Raw genomic sequence first — 25,313 nt, 5'->3', positions numbered from 1 at the left:
GAAAAGTGGGAGTTGTCCCGGATGCCCCTCCTCTCACACCAAGTAGGTGCCCAACGTTGCCACCCGCCTGCTTGCACGCCTGCTCCGGAAGGAGCAGAGCCAGCCTTTAAACCAGGTGGGTTAGGTCTCTCCAGTGGTTCTGACTCTATTGAGTCTTGACAGCTTGCTGTGGCCCTGGCTACCTCTCCAACTTCACGTCCTACCGCGTTCCCCTAACCCACCCCTCACTGCTCGGCAGGTTGTGCTCCATCACAGAGGCCCAGGCCCACTCCTACCTCAGGGCCTTTACACTCCCTGCTCCTGCTGCCTGGTGCACTCTGAACAGATACCTACTTGTATCTTTCACACATAAATGTCCTCAGATTCCCTGAGATTTCTTTTCAGAGAGGACTTCGCTGCCCACATGCAATTCCCTCATCACTGCTTCCTTACTCCTCCTTCATTTTCTTCACAGCATGTGGGTATTTTAGTATTTGCTTTCATCTCTCCCCTGTGCCCATGGAGTAAGCTCCCCAAGGACAAAGGCTCTGTTTCTCCTTGGTGTATTCCCAGCACCAGGAACAGCACCTGGCACACAGTAGGTACTACCTGAGCACCCAGCTGGGGAAGGAATGAAAACCTAAGCACTGCTCTTACTTCCTACCTCAGATGTCACTTCCTCAGAAGCCCCACCCCACCCACCTCCACCATGTAAATTGTCTCTCCCTTAGTATTCTTTATCATCTGTAAAAGTGCTTATAAAATAGACAATTACATGTGTTTGCACTTGTAAAAGTTAACATCTGCCTGGCCTTCTGGACCAGGGTCAGCCACCTACACTCTGAGGCAGCCCTACACCCCTAGGCAGGCCTTTCGCTGGCAGTGAGAGATGGCTGTCAATGCTCCGGGTTGCCGGAGTATCCCCTTGGCCACTCCAGCAGAGAGAGAGAGTATAGCAGCTATGAGACACTCCAGTGGAGTCTTGTGGACTGACTGAGCTCACCTGGGTCACACGGCCAGTGGTAAACAAGGCTCTGATTGGCTGGGTCTGGGTCATGTGCCCACCCAGGAGGAACTGAGTGGTTCACAAGGAATGCTGGATGCTATCACCTGGGGAAGGGAAAAGAAGATGTTGGGCCAACCTTGAAAAGTTTGTATCCAAGGACTCTTTCCGTAACAGAAAAAGGAACTAGTGTAAAAAAAAAATTCACCAGTACAGCCAATTTTTTTTTTTTTTGGAGACAGGGTCTTGCTATATCACCCAGGGTGAAGTGCTGTGGTGTGATCACAGCTCACTGCAGCCTTGAGGACCTGGGCTCAAGTGATCCTCCCACCTCAGGCTCCTGAGTAGCTGGGACTACAGGTGCATGCCACCATGCCTGGCTAATTTTTGTATTTTTTTGTTGAGATGGAGTCTTGCTATATTGCCCAGGCTGGTCTTGAACTCCTGGCCTCAAGCAATCCTCCTGGCTGGGCTTCCCAAAGTGCTGTGATTACAGGCATGAGCCACCACACCTAGCCCTCATTGGTATTTTTTTACTAGCACATTAAAAACACCCAGCTAATAAGCGGAGAAAATCACAAGCCTCTTAAAATTCTGCTTGTATGCTTTTCCTCCTTGCTGGACCGTTAAGAGCTGCAAACGAAGGTAATAAGGAATTTCGCAAAAGAAATGAGAGACAAAACAAGAACAATCATTAGTTTGCTAAATGCCCTGTTTATTCTGCAAACAAGGCTTAGAAATGTATAGACACAATTTGTAGGTTGGAAGATCTCTGTGTAGTTATGACTTCACAACTATACTTCACAAAAGCAGTAATGAGGGCAGCTTAGGAACATATTAACCTACCATTGTTCTGTTCAGAGCAAACATAGTGAGAAGAGATTCCTAAGGCCTATCTCTCTAGGTGATTGTCACATTTTGCTGCTCTAGTCTTTAAGAACAAGTGGAGCCTTCACTTGAGCCGCCACCTCCTTGCCATTCAGGGCTTCAACAATTGCAAGCGCGAACTCGAAGCTGGTCCCAGGCCCGCGGCTTGTAAGAATCAGGCCGTCCTTCTCCACCCGATTCTCAGAGTAGGTGTAATGACCTGCAGAGCAGAAACAGAAAAGGTGACATCCTAATGGGCTATGTGACAAGAAAGAGGATTACTTACCAATTCAACTCACTATTACAGCATGTAACTAGCCATTCAAAAACATCTACTCAGCACTCCAAGCTCTTAGAAGCCCTCCACAAAAGTATTTTTAAAACCGTGTAGAGCAAAGGCTGAGAGAAACCAGTCAGAATGAAATATGTGTAAGTTAAACGCAGCTGCTAAACTTTAAGTGCTGGGGGACTGTCAGTAAATGACAGTTACGTCACTATTTTACAACAAAGCTCAAGTGTCAATTCAGAAGTGCTGGGGAAAGCATGAGGAGGGTACAGCAACGCTGAAGGCAGAAGCCACCAGGATCAACATGTGGCAACACACACCCTGATGCCTCAAAAACAACCACAGCACAGCAGATATGCATGTGTGTGTCCAGGTAGAAACAACATTCACTCTCAAAGACTACTTTCCTTCTGCATCCCCACACCGCCGTGCCCGCCAGTTGGCTATTTCTTGGCAAATATAATATGAAAACTGGGATTCTTAAGCATGAATGCCCTGAGCTCTGCCCCTCCACAGCAGGTAGTTACCAGTCTCTCCCACTGCACACAGGGCCTAACCTCCCTCCCCACAGCCATCCCTATCACTCTCCCACCTGGAGTTTCCCTTACTGAATACAACAGGTTCTCTCCTGCTCCAGGAAGAGCTCAAGGGCTGCTCCCTCCACCCAGAGACCAGCTCTTCCCAGTGCCTTGCCCCTTTGGTTTCAGTTTGGGCATCAACAAAAACCCCTCAGAGAGGGTATCTGTGACCACCCCCATCCCCCCAAATTAGGTTCCTCTGTTGACTCTATCACTGCATCCTATTTACTGCCCTCCCAGCATTGGCACAATCTATCACAATCTATAAACATTTCATTTCCTTGTTTATTGTTTACTCTTTAAAGGGGCTGAGCCTTCATTAGTCCGTCTGGCCAACGATATCCATGGCATAAAGGAGGTGCACCTGAAGGGTGAGGTCAAGGCCACCAAGCACCATTCTCGACTTGATCTCCTTTCTGTACCTTTCCCTTGCTTTAAAGGGAAAGAATCTTGCAGGATTGTAGCTCTCCCTTCAAGCTGTGTACCCCTTCAACCCATTCCAGCACCCAAAAGCTAACTCTCCAGAGCGCAAAGTGGGGCACAGCCAGTCCCCAAGGAAAGCCCTTGCCAACTCTCCAGCACCTGAAGGTCACACTGAACTCCATGTCACGGAGCATGGAGCCCTCTTTGGTCCGGCCTTCGCACAGAGACTGGGCTGGGACCAGAAGGGAGAAGGAAAGGAACCTGCTGTCTGGGTGGGAGCAGGTGGTGCCTGCACTAGGCTGGTGACAGTGATCCAGAGGAAATGAAGGTTTGCAATGAAGGACTAGGCGAGGAGGCTTCAAGGATGACTCACAGCTGTCTGTCCCAGGTGACTGGGTGATGCTGAACCACTCAGTGACGTGGGACACAGAACAGATTTAGGGCGGGGGAAGTGACAAAGCTCCTCCGTGAACTCCCGCTCTATCCTGATGCACCAGGCACACAGGCAGGCGGGCAGCTCTCGCCACCAGAGCTCGCCACTGTGCCCGAGAACACCCCGAGGGCACAGCTTCCTCTTCTTCCTTTTTCTGTTCCCAGCGCCAGGCACTAAGGAAGAGCTTAGGAAACATTTGTTCAATGAACACACAGGAAAATTCATCCAAAAATCTTCCTTCAAACAGAAACAGAGTGCTTCTGCTATATTAATGAGCTTTTGAAACCAAACAATATTCATCTCTTTTCCAAGATATTAACAATGACTACAGGAACTTTATGTCTTACTATGTCACTAAAAAAAACAAGCCACCGGCTGGTCAAAGGCGGTGAGTTATCTCAGTTGATCACTCACAGTCAGTTACTCCCGGCTGGTAGAAGGTGGTGAGTTGTCTCAATTGATCGTTTAGTTACTCCTTGTTCTACTCTTTCTCCCCTTCTCACTACTGTGCTTGACTAATCTAAAAAATTTTAAAAATCAAGTGACCCACCAAAATAAACGAAGAGAACATCAAAAATTTTCAATTTCACTATTGTAGAGAAAAAGAGGATCCCTAGTTTGAGAGAAAATGGTTTTCATAATCTAGCCTCATTTACTGATGGTTAAACCAGCCCAAACTGGGCTGGGTCTTCCAGAGCGACTTGTGAGACGCATGGCTGAGAGTGGGACACCACAAAGCACAACTGTAAATGGTTCACTTGACAGTATCTTTGTAGCTAAAACAGTGCAAACAAGGCTTAAGCTGGCTACATATGCTTAAAGGTTCTATGGTTCTTTTCAGTCTTTTAACCCGGCAAAGCAAAAGGTTTATGGTTGCCAACTGCTTCCACCTAGTGGCAAAGACAGAACATGCACCCCGCCAGCGCCAGGAAGGCGCAATGCAAACTGGAGGCTCGAATTGTGACCCTACAGTGAATTCAGACTTTACACCTCCCATTCCAGCCAGCAGAGGGCATTGATTTTTTTGTTTGTTTTAAACCAGACTCCAGGTCTTTAAGTATCTTCAGAGAAAAAGCAATGGGAGCCTGGGCGTGGTGGCTCACGCTGGTAATCCCAGCACTTTGGGAGGCTGAGGTGGGTGGATCACCTGAGGGCAGGAGTTTGAGACCAGCCTCATCAACATGGTGAAACCCCGTCTCTACTAAAAATATAAAAATTAGCTGGGCGTGGTGATGAGCGCCTGCAATCCCAGCTACTTGGGAGGCTGAGGCAGGAGAATCCCTTGAATCTGGGAGGCAGAGGGTGCAGTGAGGTGAGATCGCACCACTGCACTCCAGCCTGGGTGACAGAGCGAGACTCCAACTCAAAAAAAAAGGCAACTGAACACAGGTCAGCTCAGCAACTGTAAGCCTGAGGGCCGAGGCCAGGATGCTGCCTGTTTTGCAAATGCAGCTTCACCGGCACAAAGCCAGCCTGAATGTTTAATACAGTCTGTAGCTACTGTGGAGCTGCAACAGTTGAGTAGCTGCCAGAGAGCTCAAGTCCTGGAAAGTCTGCAATATTTACCACCCGGCCTTTGGGGAGCAGTCAGTGGACCCCTGAGCAGAGCTCTGGTTTCAAATCCCAGGTCTGCCATTTAGTGGCTGTCTGACCTCTCTGAGCCTCACTTTTTGGTAAAATGAGAATGACACCAACCCAGCAAACAGTACTAAGCAGTGGTGGTATGCAGTGGCATTACAGAGGCTGGGTGAGGGCAGCCTTTTCACCAACAATCCTGAAGCAGGTTTATCCTCAGGCAATGGATGAGGAAACAGGCTCAGAGAGACTAAGGAACCTTCCCACGAGTGGGGAAGCTGGGGGCCACCCCATGATGCCAAGCTCCAGAGACCCTGCTCTTCACTGCTCAGGTGTGGGACCAGGTATGCAGATGCCATTAAACAGTGGACGAATGAGAAAGAAAACCAGACATTACAGTTATAACTTACTTACTTTAAAATCTGAGGAATTAAGACTATGGGGGCTGGAGCTGGTGGCACACACCTGTAATACTAGCATTTGGGGAAACCAAGGCCGGAGAATGATTTGAACCCAGGAGTTTAAGTACAGCCTGGGCAACACAGGGAGACCCCGAATCTACCAAAAAAAAAAAAAAAAAAAAAAAAAAGACTATCCCCTTCAGATGGGATTGCTTATCTCAGGAGAAACTGTCACACTGATCTTTCAAGTTCACAATGAGGAACAGGGCCTCACGCAGAGCAGACCCTCAAGTGACGACTGCAGCTCTACCTCTCAAAGTGTCCTGAAGGGGTAGACATTTCAAGTATCCATTTCTTACAATAAGGTTACTGAATAAGTCCAACGCCTAATAACTTAAGTGTGGGTGGGAGCCTAGCTACCACAGAGGGGAGGGGCAGGAAGGCAAGACTGGATGCAGGGCAGAGGGCTGGGCTGGAGCTCTGGCCGCAGTCTCCTTGCTTGTGAAGCCAGAATGATACCACCTGCCCTGCTAGGCACTGGAGACCAGGAGGCTCCACCAAAATGATGTAGGGGAACGTGCTTTTTGTAAACTGAGTGTTTGAGCATCAACAATCTGATATTTTTCTATGCCTGACTAACCTCAATGGTTTTGAGGCACTAAAGGAAAACAGATGCAATAGGCATACCTTCAGGTAATGCAGGAACCTGTTCTGCTGAGTCTTCCCTCTGGACAGATCACAAAGGGAGCCCAGTTCTGCTCTTTACATCTCTTTCCAACTTTCTAAAATCCCTCTATCAGCTTAAATTCCTACATTGAAAATGCCCAGAAACCAGAGCCTTTTTAAAAAGTACCAATTTTCATGCAGATAGTTTTAATGAAAACGTGGTATCTTCCTAAGCAACTAAAATAAAACCGTGAGTGGGGCACACTGGCTCACATCTGTAATCCTAGTATTTTGGGAGGCCAAGCCAGAAGGATCACTTGAGGCCAGGAGTTCAAGACCAGCCTGTGCAATATAGTTAAACCCTGTTTCTACAAAAAAATTTAAAAACTAGTCAAGTGTGGTGGCTCCTGCCCAAACTTCCAGCTACCTGGGAGGCTGAGGTGAGAGAACTGCCTGATCCCAAAGGTGGAGGTTACAGTGAACTGAGATCACACCACTGCTCTCCATCCTGGGTGACAGAGCGAGCCTCTGTCTCAAATAAATAAATAAACCAACCATGGATTTTCAGAAAAACACTGCTCTCAATAAAATATAAGCGTATGTAGAATGTACAACACCAAGAGAGAACCCTGATGTAAACTGTGGACTCTGGATGATGATGTGTCAATGTACATGCAGATTCTGGTGCAGGATGCTGACAGTAGGGGAGGCTATGCATGGCCGGGGGCGGGGTAGGGGTGAAGAGTGGGTGAAGAAGATGGGAACTTCGCTGTGAACCTAAAACTGCTCTAAAAAGACAAAGTTTAGTAATTTAAAAACAAGCAGTATAATGAATCGTTGAGAAACAGTCAGTTTACCCTGCCCCCGTGGCTCCCTTGTGGAAGTTACTTTTACTTTGTAATTAGTGGTAGGCGAGTAACAGCTGCCTACCTGGTATTCCTGAGTTATGTGTATATGGAGAACATCTGTGTATTAATACGAATCATCTGTCAAAGAGCAAATAAATGTGTGGCTGAACCTCTCTGCTTGGGGCCTTCAGCCTGGAGAGCCGTCAGCCCCACAGGCCCTCAGGCTGTTGGTCCCCAGGACAGATCCACTCTGTTGTGCTGTCTGGGTGTCTGCCTCTCAAATACCTTTAGAGCCGCCTGAGTGGGGGGGGTCTCCCAACCCAGCTGGTTCTCAGTAATGAAAAGTGCATCACTTTTAAAAGGGAACTCAGTTACGCTCACAATGGCATTCAAGGATGTTCATTATGGCATGATTTACAAGGGCAAAACCACCTCCGTGCCCACCCCCAGGAGAAGGTTACATACAGCATGGCACATTCCAACACTGGACTAGCAGCAGCACTTAACAGGATGAAGCAAATCTAAATCTACATGTGCTGTTAAAAGATAACATAAGATATGCCACTAAGTTAAAATGCAAGCTGCAGAACAATACATTTAGATCTCATTTTAGTTAAAAAGGATAATGAGTATGTGCAGATAAAATTCTACAGTTATACAAGAAACTTTTTTTTTTTTTGAGATATGGCCTTGCTCTGTCCCCCAGGCTGGAGTGCAGTGGCGAGATCACAGCTTATCATAGCTTTGACCTCCTGGTCTTAAGTGACCATCGCATCGCAGCCTCCCAAGCAGCCGCAACTACCAGTATGCTTCACCACGCCTGGCTAATGTTTTTTGTATTTTTATTGGAGATGGAGTTTCACCATGTTGCCCAGACTGGTCTCAAACTCCTGGACTCAAACGATCCACCCGCCTCAGCCTCCCGAAGTATTGAGGTTACAGGTGGGAGCCACTGCACCCAGTCTACATGAAACTTTTAGCAGAAGTTACCTGTGAGAAGTAGAGACGGGTGGGAAGACAAAAGAGAAACATATGTTTTTACTTCACATCCCTTCTCTAATATTTGCGTTTTTTATCATCAACAGAAGTTACTTTTATAAAACTAAATTAGTAAAAACTAAATGTCTAGCTGATATTTAAAAAGAAACACACCAGCAAGGGAGTATGCCTGCAACTGATTCTCAGAGCAATGTCCATTTGACTTTGAACTGGGGTCAAAGGGCATACTCTGAAACCGCTGTGGAGATTGAAAGTTCGCTCTCAGGCAGCTGGCTAAGTATTTAACCAAAATGCTAGTTAAACCTGATTTCATTAATATTTTCACCTGCAATGATCCAGAATCCAAATGGCCAATGGTGCTGGCCACACACCCCACCCATTGTATACACAGAGGCTGGCAAACACTGCCCCTCCAGCCCACAGTGAGTGGCGTCTCCCACCACACCCTGGCCCACAGAGAACCTCTATGAATTAGATTCTAGTTGAAAAACAACACTAAATGACAGGTTTTTTCTTTGTATATTAAAATACAAGCACATAGGCTGGGCACGGTGGCTCACGCCTGTAATCCCAGCCCTTTGGGAGGCCAAGGCAGGCAGATCACAACGTCAGGAGTTTGAGACCAGCCTGACCAACAGGGAGAAACCACACCTCTATTAAAAATACAAAAATTAGTTAAACATGGTGGCATGCACCTGTAATCCAAGCTACTCAGGAGGCCGAGGCAGGAGAATTGCTTGAATCCGGGAGGTGGAGGTTGCAGTGAGCTGAGATCGCACCACTGCACTCCAGCCTGGGCAACAGAGCGAGACTATGTCTCAAAAAAAAAAAAAAAAAAAAAAAAACAAGTATATACTTACCTCCGTTCATCATTTTGTCTTTAGCAAGCGGATGTGTTGTAACTTTACTTCCAAAACCTATTTCATGAGCCAACAGAGCAGTAGGACCTAAAAACAAAAATAAAAAGATTTAAGTGTAGATATAGAAAAACCCCACGTTTAAAAAATTCCAACGGTGCCTGGCGTGGTGGCTCATGCCTATAATCCCAGCACCTGGGGAGACCTAGGAAGAAAAACTGCTTAAGCCCAGGTCTTCAAGATCAGCCTGGGCAACACAGACCCCTTTTCAACAGCAAAGTAGACTTAAAAATCAAGAGGCTCTTACCAAACACACAGCTGTGATTCTGAAATGAAACACTTCTTAGTATGAGAGATAAAGTGTGTTTATAAAAAACAAATTGCTGAGCACATCTGGCAAAAGCACAGAAACTCCAAATACTTCAATAACCACTCAAGAAGATTTACCTTGATACCAGAGATAACAGAGCATACACAGATAAACACAGAGCATACACAGATTAACAAAATGTGCTGATTTCTCTCCTCTCCCCCAACCCCAGAACAGGGACCAAATATACCAGCAACCCAAAGGAGGGCGAGATCACCGAGGGGTAGGCTCAACTTCTTACCTCACTCTCAGCAAAAGGAAAGATTTAGTTACATGCTAAAGTCAAGTAGTATTCTGAGTTTTTGGATCTTATTGCTCTTTTATAATTTTATTTTCTACTTGAAAATGGGAAATTAACACTCATTCATCCACCCATCCATCCAAACATAGCAGGTGGTACGATTAAAATGAAAACACACTGCCCCGAAGGCGATATCCTGTGAAGTGCCTGAAGTGTGAGATATAAAGACACTAGCATCACTTTATGAAAGCTACTTATGCAAAGAACCACACAGAAGTGTCAGTTAATGAAGTCTTTCAAAATGGGCAGGTCCCAACAGAAGATTTTTATTCAAATGTATTCGCTAAAAAATGGCCAACCTCAGGGAAAGTCACAGCATACTGCGTATGTAATGGCCCTCAAATAAGGATTAAAAACAAAGGTATTTTATTCCTTTAGCTGTTACTTCATCTTAAAGCTTTTCACAAAGTATTTATTCTGCCTTTTTCTCTAAGCCACACAGATAAAAATTCTTCCTAAGGCCTCACATGACACCCAGAAGAATATGTTTCAGAACAGTACTCTGCCCTTGGAAATGCTCAGGGAGCTGTGGGCGGCTAAGATCCTATGGCACAGTCTGTACGCTTTTGGTGTCAGCCAACCTGAGAGGTCTTGGTCTTACTGACCTTTCATTTTTCAACAAGACTTCAAGGAAGGAGTTATATAACATACCCACAGGCTACTCAGACTGTAGCTGTTGCAAACAGGAAGATCATACAGATATTACCTAGTTACATAAGCTTTCTGCCTAATACCAGGTGTCAGTTTCAGACCAAGTCCTGACTTTTAGCTCTTAAACCAAAAGCCTCAAATGTTTCTTCTCCACATTACTTTTTGCACACAAGACAGCTGTATACAGCAGCAAATTTAAAAAATCTCTAAGAATTGAATAATTTCACTCAGTTTTTATTTGAATGAATTCATAAATTGCCTTTAATTTTTATTTGGTAAGAGTTTAAAAAGAAGTTCCTACATCATCTTGTATTTTAAATTAAACTTTAACAGATGATTGCACAGTGAGGATTGGTGAGTGAGAATTTTTAGGCTGCTGCCCTCAAGGTGGTAAAATCACTGCTACAACGATGTGAATTTACATTACAGTTGAATGCAGTTTACTGATGTCTTCCTTGCTCATCATGGTAAGCTCATAATTCCTGCCTTCTGGGGCTTCAGAATCCTATTTGGAATACCAGAGAAGAGATGTTTCATACTCGTAGGACCTGGGATCCTGATGGATGAAAACACTGCGCGATGGTGGATGCGGAGGGTGCAGCTGACCACATCCCCTTCTGCAGCCAACGGCACCACCCTGTGGTGACTTACAAAATGACCACCTCTGCCAACTCGCCAGCTCCTCCAGGTGGCCAAGACCTTATTGCTAGACCTGGGCATCTCAGCGGTAAACTGTCCACTCCTCCAACTCCACACTTCCTTCCACTCCCCCAAAGTAAATCTCATTTAATTTTCTTCTCAACACAGACTCCCTTCCAACTTGCCTTCCTCATTCACTCAACAGTAAGGGCTAGACTAATATTCTTTGTGTTCAAAACGTTTCCAATTCCTAACTGCAACACTTCAGAAGAATAATCTTATTTTTCTGTTTGTCAATTTAAAAGATCCGAATCTCTTCCATCACTCCTCTATTCCATTCCCATCACCTTCATCTCAATTAGCTCAGCTCATTATCACACTTTTTCCTATATTGATGTAGTGCCCAGAACGGTGGTGCAGGATATCCAATAGTATAAACACACTGCCAGAGTGTTATTTTTCTATTTTTAATTTTTTTTAAGAGACAGAGTCTTGCTCTGTCACTTGGGCTGACATGTAGTGGCATGATCATCACAGCTCACTGTAACCTGTCTCCTGAGTAGCTGGGACTACAGATGTGCACCAACATACTAGGTTGATGTTTAAAAAAAAATTTTTTTTTGTAGGGGTGGGGTCTCACTATGTTGCCCAGGTTGGTCTTAAACTCCTGGGCTCAAGTGATCCTCCCACCTCAGTCTCCCAAAGTGTTAGGATTACAGCTATGAGCCACCATAGTCAGCCTATTTATTTGTAATGTTGATTTAAGTTATTATAAGGCCCATGCTTCGTAGCATGGCATTTGAGGTAGACTGAGCACAAAGTGACCCAGATGTGATTGATCTTTTTTTTTTAAGACAGAGTCTTGCTCTGTCACCCAGGCTGGAGTGTAGTGGCATGATCTCAGCTCACTGCAACCTCTGTCTCCCGGGTTCAAGCGATTCTGTCTCAGCCTCCCAAGTAGCTGGGACTACAGGCATGCATCACCATGACCAGCTAATTTTTGTATTTTTATTACTTTATTTTTTTGAGACAAGAGTTTTACTCTTGTTGCCCAGGCTGGAGTGCAATGGTACAAACATAGCGCACTGCATGCTCTACCTCCCGGGTTCAAGCGATTCTCCTGCCTCAGCCTCCTGAGTAGCTGGGATTACAGGCATGTGCCATCATGCCTGGCTAATTTTGTATTTTTAGTAGAGATGTGGTTTCACCATGTTGGTCAGGCTGGTCTCAAACTCCCAGCCTCAGGTGATCCTCCTACCTCGGCCACCCAAAGTGCTGGGATTACAGGTGTGAGCCACCGTACCTGGCCACGGCTGATCATTTCACTACTTTTATGGCACAGGACAAACTGACATGCAGTCTTTTCTTTCAGCAGAATCATAAGGAAACAAATTCAGCCCAAACTCTTACTTTCCTTTGGTCAAAGCATCTAGGACTGAGGCTTGCTTCACAGCAGAAGTGCCAAAGAAAACCAAACTCAAGGGATCTGTGACTTTCTCTCCAGAGGGGTGCAGCTGCTTGGGCTGCAGGGACTGCAATGCCCTTTGGCAGAGATAATTTCCTGAGCCTCAGGACAGGTCAAAAGGCTAGTGGTGACTCTCGTAGTAAGACCAAGTACAAGACTTGCCAGGGTGGTCACCTCTGTGGTCCTTCCCAGCCTCTAATGCCACAGTTCTCAAACATTTAGGTCTTAGGATTCCTTTAGCTTTTATGTGGGTTATATCTATGAACATCTGCCATATTAAAAGTTACTTTTTTTTTTTTTTTGAGACAGTCTTGCTCTGTCACTCAGGCTGGAGTGCAGTGGCGCCATCTCGGCTCACTACAACCTCTGCCTCCCTGGTTCAATAGATTCTCCTGCCTCAGCCCCCGAGAAGCCGGGATTATAGGTATGCACAACCATGCCCTTAACTTTTGTATTTTTAGTAAAGATGGGGTCTCACCATGTTGGCCAGGCTGGTTTCAAACTCTTGACCTCAAATAATCCGCCCACCTTGGCTTCCCAAAGTGCTGAGATTACAGGCATGCACCACCACGCCCAGCCAATTATTTTTAATGGAAAAAAACGCAATTACTTTTGCACCAACCCAATAAAACTGGGAAATTTTTTTTTTTTTTTGAGACAGAGTCTCACTCTGTCACCCAGGCTGGAGTGCAATGGCACAATCTTGGCTCACCACAACCTCCACCTCCTGGGTTCAAGCAATTCTCCTAGCTCAGCCTCCCAAGTAGCTGGGATTATAGGTGCGTACCACCATGCCCGATTATTTTTGTATTTTTAAGTAGAGACGGGGTTTCATCATCTTGGTCGGGCTGGTCTCAAACCCCTGACCTCATGATCCGCCTGCCTCAGCCTCCCAAAGTGCTGGGATTACAGGTGTAAGGCACGGTGCCCAGCTAAACTGGGAAACAATTAAAACACGAGAATAGATGCTCAAATGATGGTATCCTACTCTGATGTCACTCCTGAAAGAATGAGAAGGAAAAAGGCAAGTAACACTTTTGTTTGAAAGGCGTGGTCTCACTCTGTTACTCAGGCTGGAGTGCAATCATAGCTCACTGCAGCCTCTAACTCCTGCCCTCAAGTGATCCTCCCACCTCAGCCTCCTGAGTAGCTGGGACTACAGGCACACAGTGCTGTACTTGGCTAATTTTGTTTGTTTGTTTGTTGAGATGGGGTCTGGCTATGTTGCCAAGGCTGGTCTCAAATTCCTGGCTTTCAAGAGATCCTCCTGCCGTGGCCTCCCAAAGTGCTCGGACTACAGGCATAAGCCACCACACCTGGCCCCTCGGTAGTAACTACTTTGACCTTTCAAGCGCTCCAAAAGAACTCTGAGAACCACTGATCGAATGTATCAAGTCCCTGGGACCTCTGGCCTGTAACTTCTTTTAAAAAGCGTACTGCATTGAACAAAATAGCAACATGTTTTGATGTTGATGTTTACCAAACCATCCGTTCATTCATTTGTTTATTCATTCGGTCTTCTGACAAATATTTAATGAAGATCTACAAGAAGAAAGGTGCTGCAGAAATTACAGCATGGGAAAAAATCAAGATGGGAGAACATCATCTGACATGAAGCAACAAGAATGGATTTTAAAATAGTTACGAGAAAATATTACTGAGGTACAATGATGAGAGGACATCTGTGAAATACAAAATGTCCTTATTCTACATTATGTGGCAGATAATATGGTGCCCAAGATCACTAGGTACTGAGAGAATCAGAAGCTCCTGGAAAGCCAGTGGGGCTTCTGAATCTGCAGGGCAAGCACCGCAGAGCTGTTGTGTTTATGTCTGACGGATTCTTGCTGACTGTGTGCTGGCACAAAGACTTTCTGGCACAGAGATTTGCTGTAACAAGCTGTTTACTGAATTCCAGAGGGCCTTGTTTTCCTCCGAGGTCAACCAAACACGGAAAACACTAAGTTTCACAGAATGTAGACCAAAGGCATGGAGAGGCAGAAAACAGAACAATTGTCCTCATTTCTGAAATGACACCAACTTGATGCCACCCAAACTAAATACACCAACACAGATGCCCTGCATGCTTTATGAAGGGGAAGAGCTATTTGGAGTCAAACCATCAAATGAAAGGCTACCCCACCCACCAACAACATTGCAACACAGACTGCCCCTGCACGTCACCTGCACAGATGGCGGCTATCAGGCCCTTCCGGTTTTCCTGTTCCTTCAGTATCTCCTTCACAGCAGCAGACTGGTGAAAAGAAAACCAAAAATACATCAAATTATCATTAAACCACTACCCAATCACTCACTAGGAAACTTTGGAAGAATCTGAGTTTAGCTTAAACCACAAGTTCTCTGACCTATTTTCCACCAATACTTCTGTATCACTGGTATAAAAATAATCAAAGTGTATCCATATTCTTAAGCCTAAGCAAGGCATTTCTTCGAAGAGAAACACATTCCTCCATATTTAAAGATCAGAAAAAAAAGCAATTTGACCCCTGCCATTTTGTACTCCAGGGAGAAAGAGGAAATGTGGTGTTGCGGCTGTTTTCAGAGGGCAGAAAGACAGACTCTAGCAGGAAGCAATCTCTTGCGTCTGACTCAACCCACTTTTTTATTTTTTTTTTAAAAAAAGACATTTATTCAGCGTCACGATCAGACTATTACATTTAGCAATCAACAGCATGGATGCAAAAAAAAAGATAAAGGAAAAAAAATCTACATTAAAACTCTCTGTTGGAATGCTTTACACTTTCCACAGAACAGAAACTAAAATAACCTATTATACAATTAGTCACAAATACAGTCCTCGAGTTTTTTGCCCATATACATGAGTATTTGTCTAAATCATGTCTTCTTTGTAGCAGCTAGGCCCTGCCACCACTGTGCTTGGCCGAGTTCACAAATCTGTTGTAACCTGTAGCTTCCCTGTCACTTCTCTGGCTCTCCTCTCCTGCTAAGCTTTGTTTCCTAATTAAAATCTTCTGCCACTGCCATAGCTACTGCTGCTACTGGAACCGCCATAGCCACCTTGGTTTCGTGGTTTGGCAAAGTATTGGCCGCCACCACCATAGGGGCCAGAGCTTCTGCCTCCAAAGTTTCCTCCCTTCGTGGGTCCAAAATTTGAAGACTGATTGTTGTAACTGCCAAAATCATTGTAGCTTCCACCACCTCCAAAATTGCCTCCATCATTACCAAATCCGTTATAGCCATCCCCACTGCCACCATATCCACCACCACCACGGCTGCCACCAAAGCCACCACGACCACTGAAGTTTCCTCCACGACCAAAGTTGTCATTCCCACCAAAACCACCTCCACGACCACCACCAAAGTTTCCAGAACCACTTCGACCTCTCTGGCTGGAGGAAGCACTAGCCATCTCTTGCTTTGACAGAGCTTTCCTAACTTCACAGTTGTGGCCTTTCACAGTATGGTATTTCTGAATGACAATCTTATCCACGGAGTCACGGTCATCAAAGGTTACAAAGGCAAAGCCCCTTTTCTTGCCACTGCCTCTGTCAGTCATGATTTCAATCACTTCAATTTTTCCATACTGTTCAAAATAATCTTAGGTGATGTTCTTCAGTGTCTTCTTTAATGCCACCAACGAATATTTTTTTCACAGTTAAGTGGGCACCTGGTCTTTGAGAAGCTTCTCTTGAGACAGCTCTCTTTGGTTCCACAACTCTTCCATCCACTTGCTGTGGCCTTGCATTCATGGCTGCGTCCACCTCCTCCACAGTTGCATACGTGACGAACCCAAAGCCCCTGGAGCGCTTGGTGTTTGGATCTCTCATTACCACACAGTCTGTGAGCGTTCCCCATTGCTCAAAATGGTTCCTCAGGCTCTCATCGGTTGTTTCAAAGCTCAACTCTCCAATGAAGAGCTTCCTCAGCTGTTCCGGCTCTTTAGGAGACTCTGACTTAAACATGATTGCAGGGAGAAGAGAGACTTTAACGATGCTTCTTCGGCGGCGTCCACGGGCAGAAAGGCGACTCAACCCACTTCTAGCAGCCCCGACTCTGCCTGCTGGTGTGCCCCTCACCCTGGCCTCTGACTCCTCCCATATGACTTAAAACGAGGAACAGCAGTCTGCTGATGGCATTTGTCATTCCTGCTGGTAGCTCTAGCCCCACAAACTCCCCCAGTTCAGACTGTTGAGTAGACAATTTGCCCTTCCCAAAACACAAAATCTGATTATTCTTTTGATGGTGGAAAAAAATGAAATAATCTTACTTTGGACTATATTCACTGAAATCTGTTCGTAACTGTTCCACCAATTCACCTTACTTCCACGGCAACTTTTTTGTGTGTGTGCGGATGAGACAGGTTCTTGCTCTGCTGCCCAGGCTAGAATGCAGTGGTGCAATCACAGCTCACTGCAGCCTCAAAATTCTGGGCTTAAGCCATCCTCCCACCATAGCCTCCCGAGTACCTGGGGCTACAGGTGTGCACCACCATGCCCAGCTAATTAAAAGAAATTTTTTTTGGAGAGATGGGGTCTCAATGTGTTACTCAGGCTGGTCTCAAACTCTGGGCCTCGAGCAATCCTCCTGCCTCAGCCTCCAAAAGCACTGGGTTTATAGGCATGAGCCACAGCACCTGACCTCCACAGAAAATATTAAAAATGTTTTTTTTTGAGATTGGGCACGGTGGCTCACACCTATAAGTCCAGCACTTTGGGAGGCTGAGGTAGGTGGATCACAAGGTCAGGAGTTGAGACCAGCCTGGCCGACATGGTGAAACCCTGTCTCTAATAAAAACACAAAAATCAGCAGGGCGTGGTGGTGCACGCCTGTAATCCCAGCTACTGTGGAGGCTGAGGCAGGAGAACTCCTTGAACTCAGGAGGTGGAGGTTGCAGTGAGCTGAGATTGTGCCACTACACTCCAGCCTGGGTGACAGAACAAGACTCCGTCTCAAAAAGAAAAAAAATTTGAGTTAATGCTACAACACCATTTTGTTAATTTTAGTTGTTTCTATTTCATTCACAGCCTCCTCCCTGAATTATCTGAATAATAACAAAATCAACAGAACACAAGCAGATGCTATTGAGGTATAATTGAATAGAATTTTACCTCAGACAAATTCTGTGCACCCAGATTACCTCCTGGTAGAACCACGACGTCATATGGTCCCTGTAACAGTTTAAAACAAAGAAAACGAAAATATTTCATTTCAAATGAGCATTAAAATGACAGTCCAATACTGTAATACCTTCCTATTTTAAATGTAGGAAATATAGGAGATAGCCTAAATATCTGCCAATGGAACAGTTAAATAAATTAACGTGTATCCGTATGATGGAATGTTGTTTCAAACCTGTATACAGTGACATTAAAGGATGTCCACACTGCAGAGTAGCAGGGGTGTATAATCTCCCCCCTGTAAAAGACAGGGATGTATGTTTGTATGTACATGTATGTGTGTATGTGTATAATCATCACAAGCACCCTGACCCCACATATTGTGTATACAGGTAGTCATAAAGGAAGACACTCTAGCTGCTAATGGGAGTAGTGTGGAATGGGGCAGAGGGAGAATGAGAATAGGACACTTAACATTTCAACTTTGTATATGTCCATATTGTTTGAATTATTCTTCAACAAGAATGAAGCAACTTTAAAAAAATTAACAGAAAAAGAGGCTGGGCATGGTGGCTCATGTCTGTAATCCCAGCACTTTGGTGGGCCGAGGCGGGCAGATTACCTGAACTCAGGAGTTCAAGACCAGCCTGGCCAACATGGCAAAACCCCGTCTCTACTGAAAACACAAAAATCAGCCGGAGCTGGTGGTGCCTGCCTGTTAGACCCATCTACTTGCGAGGTATGAGGCAGGAGAATCGCCTGAACCTAGGAGGAGGAGGCTGCCGTGAGCTGAGGCTGCGCCACTGCACTCTAGCCTGGGCAACAGAGCCAGACTCTATCTCAGAAAAGAAAAAAAAAATTTAATAGAAAAACAAATTTTAAGTAAAAGGCACAAAAACAATTTTTTTAACTTTAGGAAATTAAAAAAAATTTTTTTGTGCCTTTTACTTAAAAAGTTACATTTTAACGTTAAAAAATGTAACGGGGGAGAATTTTAGTATCCCTCCCCCAAAAAATTCCTAGAAATCTAATTAATTTCAAACTTCCTGAAATTACAAAATGGAAATTTTGTATTGTACTTTAGGATGGAATTTTAACATCCTAAAGTATTGTTAAAACAGTATTTTAACATATTGTTAACATTTTAACAAGTATTGTTTTAACAATACTTTAGGATGTTAAAAGGAGGTTTAAAAAAATCTAGTCATTAAACAAATTACAAAATAAAAATGTATTATGTATTTACTGCAACCTGTACTTTAAAAATTTTTTAGAGACAGGGTCTCATTGTCACCCAGGCTAGAGTGCAGTGGCGCAATATTATAGCTCACCACAGCCTTGAACTCCTGGGCTCAAGCAACTCTCCTACTTCTGCCTCCCCAGTAGCTAGGACTGCAGGCATGCACCACCAGAGCCAGCTCATTTTTTTTATTTTTGTAGAGACAGGGTCTTGCTATCTTGCCAGGCTAGTCCTGAAACTCCTAGCCTCAAGTAATCCTCCCACCTCAGCCTCCCAAAGTGCTGGGATTTCAGGGGTAAACCACTGTGGCTGGCTCAGAATCACTTTTAAGACCATAAACATCCTACTGTTGATGGAAAACCAAGCAAAGCTCAAAACTCAAAAGAAAATGTGTGAAGTATAGAATTTGTTTGACTCCTTTTAGAATCGGCAATGAAAAATAAAAGCATGCAAAAGGTAACCACTTCCTCAAAAATCTACAGTAAATACAACTACCATATGGTCCAGCAATCCCACTACCGAGCATGTATTCAATGGAAAGGAGATCGGCCTACTGAAGAGACACCGGCACACCCTTGTTCACTGCAACAATAGTCACACTAGCCAAGATATTAAATCAACCAAGTTCCAACAACAGATGAATACATAAGAAAATGTGGCATTTATACACAATGGAATACTATTCAGCCATAAAAAGGAATGAAATATTGTCATTTGTGGCCATAAGAATGGAACTAGAGGACATTATATTAAGTGAAAGAAACCAGGAACAGCAAATTAAACACTGCATGTTCTCACTCATATGTGAAAGCTAAAAAAATTGACCACATAGAAGTAAAAAGTAGGACAGAGGATATCAGAGGCTGGGGAGGATAGAAGAAAGTAGGGATAGGGAGCGATTTGCTAAAAGATACAAAATTATAGCTAGATAAGAGGAATAAGTTTTGGTGTTCTGTGCCCCTGTAGGATGACTATAGTTAACGACCATATATAGTTTCAAGTAGCAGGAGAATACTGAACATTCCCAACACAAAGAAATGATAAATGTTTGAGATGATGGATGTGCTGGTCACTCTGATCTGATCACTATATATATGTATGGAAACATCATGTATCCCATGAATATATACACTTACTATCGATTGAAAATAAAGGTAACCACTGTTTTAAAATACCCAGACACCACATGACAAAAACACAGAGATTAAAAAAATGTATTATTTTTGAGACAGGGTCTCGCTCTGTCACCCAGGCTGAAGTGCAATGGCACACTGAAGTGCAATAGTTCACTGCAGTCTCAAATTCCTGCGCTCAAGCAGTCGTCTGGGCTCAAGTGATCCTCTTGCCTCAGTCTCTGGAGTAGCTAGAACTACAGGCATGCACCACCATGCCTGGCTTTTAAAATGTTGCCCAGGCTGGTCTCAAACTCCTGGCCCCAAGTGATCCTTCCACTTTGGCCTCCAAGTGCTGGGATCACAGGTGAGCCACTGCACTTGGCCTGGAATATTTACTTCTGCTTGTCATTCTTTTTTCTTTTTTTTTTTTTTTTGAGACGGAATTTCGCTCTTGTTACCCTGGCTGGAGTGCACTTGCATGATCTTGGCTCACCACAACCTCCGCCTCCTGGGTTCAAGCGATTATCCTGCCTCAGCCTTCCAAGTAGCTGGGATTACAGGCACCCACCACCACATCTGGCTAATTTTGTACTTTGGGTACAGACAGGGTTTCTCCATGTTGGTCAGGCTGGTCTCGAACTCCTGACCTCAGGTCATCTGGCCGCCTCAGCCTCCCAAAGTGCTGGGAATACAGGGGTAAGCCACTGCAGCCAGCCTGCTTGTCATTTTTAATTTATTTCAACAAATTATATGTAAATACCAACAGTCTAATCTTCTACAATCCAGTATTGAAAAATCTGAACTTATTAGAAAGGCTTAAACTTTTTCCTATGTACCTGAGGACAGCTCAGCACACAGAACCACACTCTAGGTTCCTTGGCAGTGCACCACCAGCCATTCATGATCCAACTCCACCTCCTTTCCCACCATGCCTCTGCTCCCACACTCCTGTTACCCTGAGCCCACGATGGAGTGTGCAAAAGCACCTGTGGGGGAGCATGTTTTGAAGAAAGGAATGCTAGCTTCCAAAAGTGTCCATTGTCCTTAAAGGTGAGAACCATAATTCTGAAGATACTGAAGAAGGAACACAACTAAAGTAGAAAAGAGAACAGTGGCCAGGCGTGGCACATGCCCGTAGTCCCAACTACCTGAGGGGTTGACGTGGGAGGACTGCCTGAACCTGGGAGGCTGAGACTGCAGTGAGCGGTGACTGTACCACTGGACTCCAGCCTAGGGGACAGAGCAGGACCCTGCCTTTAAAACAGAAAAAAATAATAATAATAACAAACAGGAAATGTGGCAGTTGATTTACATCAGGTAAAAATGTGCAAGAGGAGGCAAGGACGCCTGTATAAACCGGAAGAATACCGATGGGAAGACGATGCAGCCATCCAGCTAAGCATCAACCCACTCATCTGGCCACACAGCTACCCAGCCACCCACTTAGCACATTCGGTATCAAGCAACTGCCACGTTCTATGGGTACAGAATAGAAAGACAAAGTCCTCACCCTCTTAATTTGTCGGGGGAAGACATTCAAGCAAAATAATTTTCTAAAATGAGTCTGTGCTAACAATAGTCTTAGATACAGTCAAAAAACATTTCAAGAAACGAAGAAGTCGTATGAAGGAATAACTCCATGTATGGATTACAAACCTCTTTTTTTGCATCTTCAAGACTGGCATCAGGACAAATCATGACATCACGGCTACACTGTACTGGGTCTTTTCCAGCCAGACCTGCAACGGTGACCTTTATCTACGAGAAATATATTATCATGATATTTAACAACACCTAAACATAAAGAATAACACTGTCTTTAAAAAAAAAAAAATAGAGATGGGGCCTCACTCTGTCACCTGGGCTAGAGGGCAGTGACATAATCATAGCACCGCAGCCTCCAGCTCCCGGGCTCAAATGATCCTCCTGCTTAAGCCTCCCAGGTAGCTGGGATTACAGACATGAGCCACCACACCTGGCTAGAGTAACATTTACACAACTGCCCTGTGTTTGAAAGTAACATGGCAGGAAATATTGCACCAAACCTATACCAAATTTAAGCTAATATGTTGGCTAAATATATTTAATAACTAGGTCTGCCCTGGTTTGCCTGGGATAGACCCTCTTTATAGCTGCTGCCCTGTACCTTGTGTGACTGGAACACCCTTTCTCCCACAAATGTTCTGGTTTGGGGGACCAGTTATATGATTACCCTATTAATGACTTATCTTGCAAGTTTACTGTTGCCATTTAAACCTCATGGTATTTTTGTAAGATAGAAATGCAAGTCAAAACACTGAAATACTACTTTATCTTTCAAAAAATTTTAAAGAGCTGGCACTGGGATAGTGAGAATTTTCCTACACTCCTGGTGGGACTCCAAACTGGGACACTGGAGAGCAACTTGGCAAAACCTAGTCATGCTGACTAGGGGCCGTCCTGCGACCTACTAATTCTACTTTTAGATGTATAACCTGGAAAAACTTCTACACACTTGCACAAGGAAACCTACACAAAAACACTTATTACAGAACTGTAATGCTGTAATTAGAGGAATGGGTAGATTGTGGCATTGAGTGCAACACCAAGCAGCAATTTTAAATGAATAAACTGAATTGACGTGTATCTTCATTTGTGAGAACCAGAGGAGTATAGGGTTAACAGACTCTGGGGCCAAACCGCCTGGGTCTGAGTTCTGGCTTTTGTACTTACTATGTGACGTGGGTATTTTATTGTCTCTGTGCCTCAGTTTCTTCAATCATAAAATGAGGATGGCAGTATCTAACTCACAGGGTTGTTGTAAGGTTTATAAGCACTTAGAATGATGCCTGGCACAGAGTGAGTTCTACTTCAGTGTTCACTATTGTTAGATATAGAGAGACAATATATAAACACTCAGAATGAGAACCATAGTCAACTGCTACCTTAAAGGCATGCATGGATGGATACACAATAGTGCAAGGACAGCAATTATCTTTAAGGAAGGAGGAAGGGGCATAGGATTGGAGAAATTTACAAAGGAGGCTTCAAATACATTTATTTGAAGCATGTGCTCTTTAAGAAATAAGTCTGAGGGGCCCGGCACGGTGGCTCACACCTGTAATCCCAGCACTGTGAAAGGCTGAGGCGGGTGGGTCACTTGAGGCCAGGCGTTTGAGACCAACCTGACCAACATGGTGAAACCCCAACTGTACTAAAAATACAAAAATTAGCTGGGCATGGTGGTGCACACCTGTAATCTCAGCTACTCGGGTGGCAGAAGCAGGAGAATCTCTTAAACCTGGGAGGTAGAGGTTGCAATGAGTAGAGATCACACCACTGCACTGCAGCCTGGACAACAGAGTGAGACACCATCTCAAAAAAAAAAAAAAAAAAAAAAAAGAAAAAGAAAAATGGGTCTGAGGACAGTGGGGTGACTCACATATGTAGTCCTAACACTTTGGGAGGCCTGAGGCAGGTGGATAACTTGAGCTCAGGTGTTGGAGAGCAGCCTGAGCAACATGGTGAAACCCTGTCTCTAGAAAACATACAAAAATTAACCAGGTGTGGCGGCATGCACCTGTAGTCCCAGCTACTTGGGAGGCTGAGGTGGAAAGATGGTTTGAGCCGAGGACACGGAGGCTGAAATGAGCCAAGATCATGCCACTGCACTCCAGCCTGGACGACAGAGCTCAAAACAAAAAAGAAATGGGTGTGAAGGAAATATGGTAAGACATTAACAAGTGTTAAATGTGGGCAGTCGATCAACAGGTATTTATTCTTAGGTAATCTCTGAAACTTTGTGTATATTTGAAATATTTCACAAAGCACTTTGAATATTATTTTATTCGAAATGATTTAAAAATCCAAAAATATTTAACAGGGATGGCTAGAAATCGGTGTGGGACTTACCCCAGCTCGCCTCATGACATCTACAGGGATGACGGTCTCCATTTCCTCCGCTCCTTTAGCCAGGATGACCAGAGCTCTTTTGGAAGCCATTTTTATATGTTTTAAAGGCTTAAAAAAAAAAAAAAAAGTTTCAAAAAACTTTCACGGCAACCCTGGAATACCCCAAAATTTAAAGTTTAGGAACATTTTCAAGCAGAATTAAGTACTTCCTAGGGAAATGGTTCTGATAGACAACTGAATATAAAAGCAGCAGTTTAGGTTAAAGTTGATTTGCATAAAAGCTTTAATTGTTTTGGGAAGAAAAGACCATGAGAGCGTTCCAAGGTGTAGTATGGCTTAGAGTTTTCTTCTACCATGTTCTCTTAAATCCAACTTTAATAATATATTGCAAATGGGCTTTTCCAAATTACAAGTACGCGGGTCTCGCGTTTCACACAACGCAGGGAGACAGTATCAGTTCAGAGCAACGATTAAACTGAACTTCATGGGCAAAACTTTAAATACGGTCTTTCGCAATTAACTTGCAATTTTTTGGAGGGGATTTTTGTTTTCTTAGTGCCAATAACTGTACTAAAAAATTGTGTGTGGGGGTCAACGGTGTTAAACGTCTGAACACATTTTTTAATGACTGAGAAAGATGGAAATCCCCCTCACTGAAGTCAACCCAACCCCATTCTGCCTCTCCGTGCACAAAGCTGTCACTGCAAAGGACAGCAGCTCAACGAGGTTCTGATTTTTTTTTTTTGCCTATTTAAGGTTATGTGGACATGTACCGTCCGCACAAAACAAAACGAGTTTCATACAACGGTTTCAACCAACAGCGTTAGCCAGTTCCATGCCGGGCGACAGGTTAGGCAGAAGCTTCTGGACGCTGCAGCATTGCTACCGCGCTGGCGGTCAGTCAAGTCCAACGCCAGCGACAGGACCCGACTGGGAGGCCGGAGGCGAGGGCGGCCCAGGCCCAGGCCCCGCGCCGGGGACGACCCAGCGGGACACCGTCCAGGGCCCCCACGCCGCCAAGCGCCACGGCCCACACACGCGCCGCGCCCCGGCTGGCCCTGACCCGCACCCCGCGCCTCTTCCTGCGGACGCGGCGCCCCGGCCCGTCGGGGACCACTCACCCCACACCAGGCTGAAGGCGGACGCGCGCCACCACGCACGCGCGCCGCCCGGCCTCCCTCAGCCGCGCATTGCGCAGACTCGCGCGCCTGGGCGCCAGGCTGCGTCACGTCCGGCCGAGCCTACCTCGGACCGAGGCGGGGGTGGTGCCGGGGTGGTTCCTCGTTGAACAGGCCTGAGTGAGGCGGCTGGCACCCGGGGGAAACCCTCCGCGAATGGCACAGTCTGGCCTGCCCCGGCCCCCGCAGTACCTAACATTGTCCGCGGCCAGCGTGGGGGAGCAGCCGATCTCTGGAGCGGCGGAGGCAAAGAGGTTGCTGGCAGAGGGCTTCCTTTGTTCGCGCTCCGTTTACGTCTGTTCCTTCTGCGTGGTTCCTCTTTCCTGGACCCGTTTCGCCCCTGGCCTGTTAGGTCTCTTGTCCAGGCCTTCCCCCCTCCACGCCTGGTCTCCCGATCTCCGGCGACTCTTGCGCATTTATTCACACCCGGATTTCTCAGGGGTGTGTGT

At 45.2% G+C, this 25,313-nt stretch overlaps 1 protein-coding gene and 1 pseudogene across 3 annotated transcripts; both read right to left on the bottom strand.

The window, feature by feature from the left end:
- Positions 1–1,676: 1,676 nt before the first annotated feature.
- Positions 1,677–24,910, bottom strand: PARK7 (Parkinsonism associated deglycase). 3 transcript variants are annotated; one of them, XM_003939603.3, is made up of 7 exons: positions 24,808–24,910; positions 23,687–23,794; positions 21,452–21,553; positions 17,432–17,491; positions 14,526–14,595; positions 8,919–9,005; positions 1,677–2,069 (listed from the first exon to the last, which is right to left on the bottom strand). In XM_003939603.3, exons 2-7 carry the CDS (start codon positions 23,774–23,776, stop codon positions 1,909–1,911), a joined length of 570 nt encoding a protein of 189 aa, XP_003939652.1. In that variant the 5' UTR covers positions 23,777–23,794; positions 24,808–24,910; the 3' UTR covers positions 1,677–1,908. The 3 variants fall into 3 exon arrangements, with proteins under 3 accessions (XP_003939652.1, XP_010348564.1, XP_074236106.1); XM_010350262.3 differs by lacking the exon at positions 24,808–24,910 and adding an exon at positions 24,490–24,514; XM_074380005.1 differs by lacking the exons at positions 21,452–21,553; positions 24,808–24,910 and adding an exon at positions 24,506–24,673.
- On the bottom strand, positions 14,989–16,914 carry LOC101053793 (heterogeneous nuclear ribonucleoprotein A1-like; annotated as a pseudogene).
- Positions 24,911–25,313: the final 403 nt, after the last annotated feature.

The sequence above is a fragment of the Saimiri boliviensis genome, chromosome 11, assembly GCF_048565385.1.
Source record: "Saimiri boliviensis isolate mSaiBol1 chromosome 11, mSaiBol1.pri, whole genome shotgun sequence".
NCBI classification, from domain to species: Eukaryota; Metazoa; Chordata; class Mammalia; order Primates; family Cebidae; genus Saimiri; species Saimiri boliviensis.
This window is presented reverse-complemented; position numbering and strand designations above follow the sequence as displayed.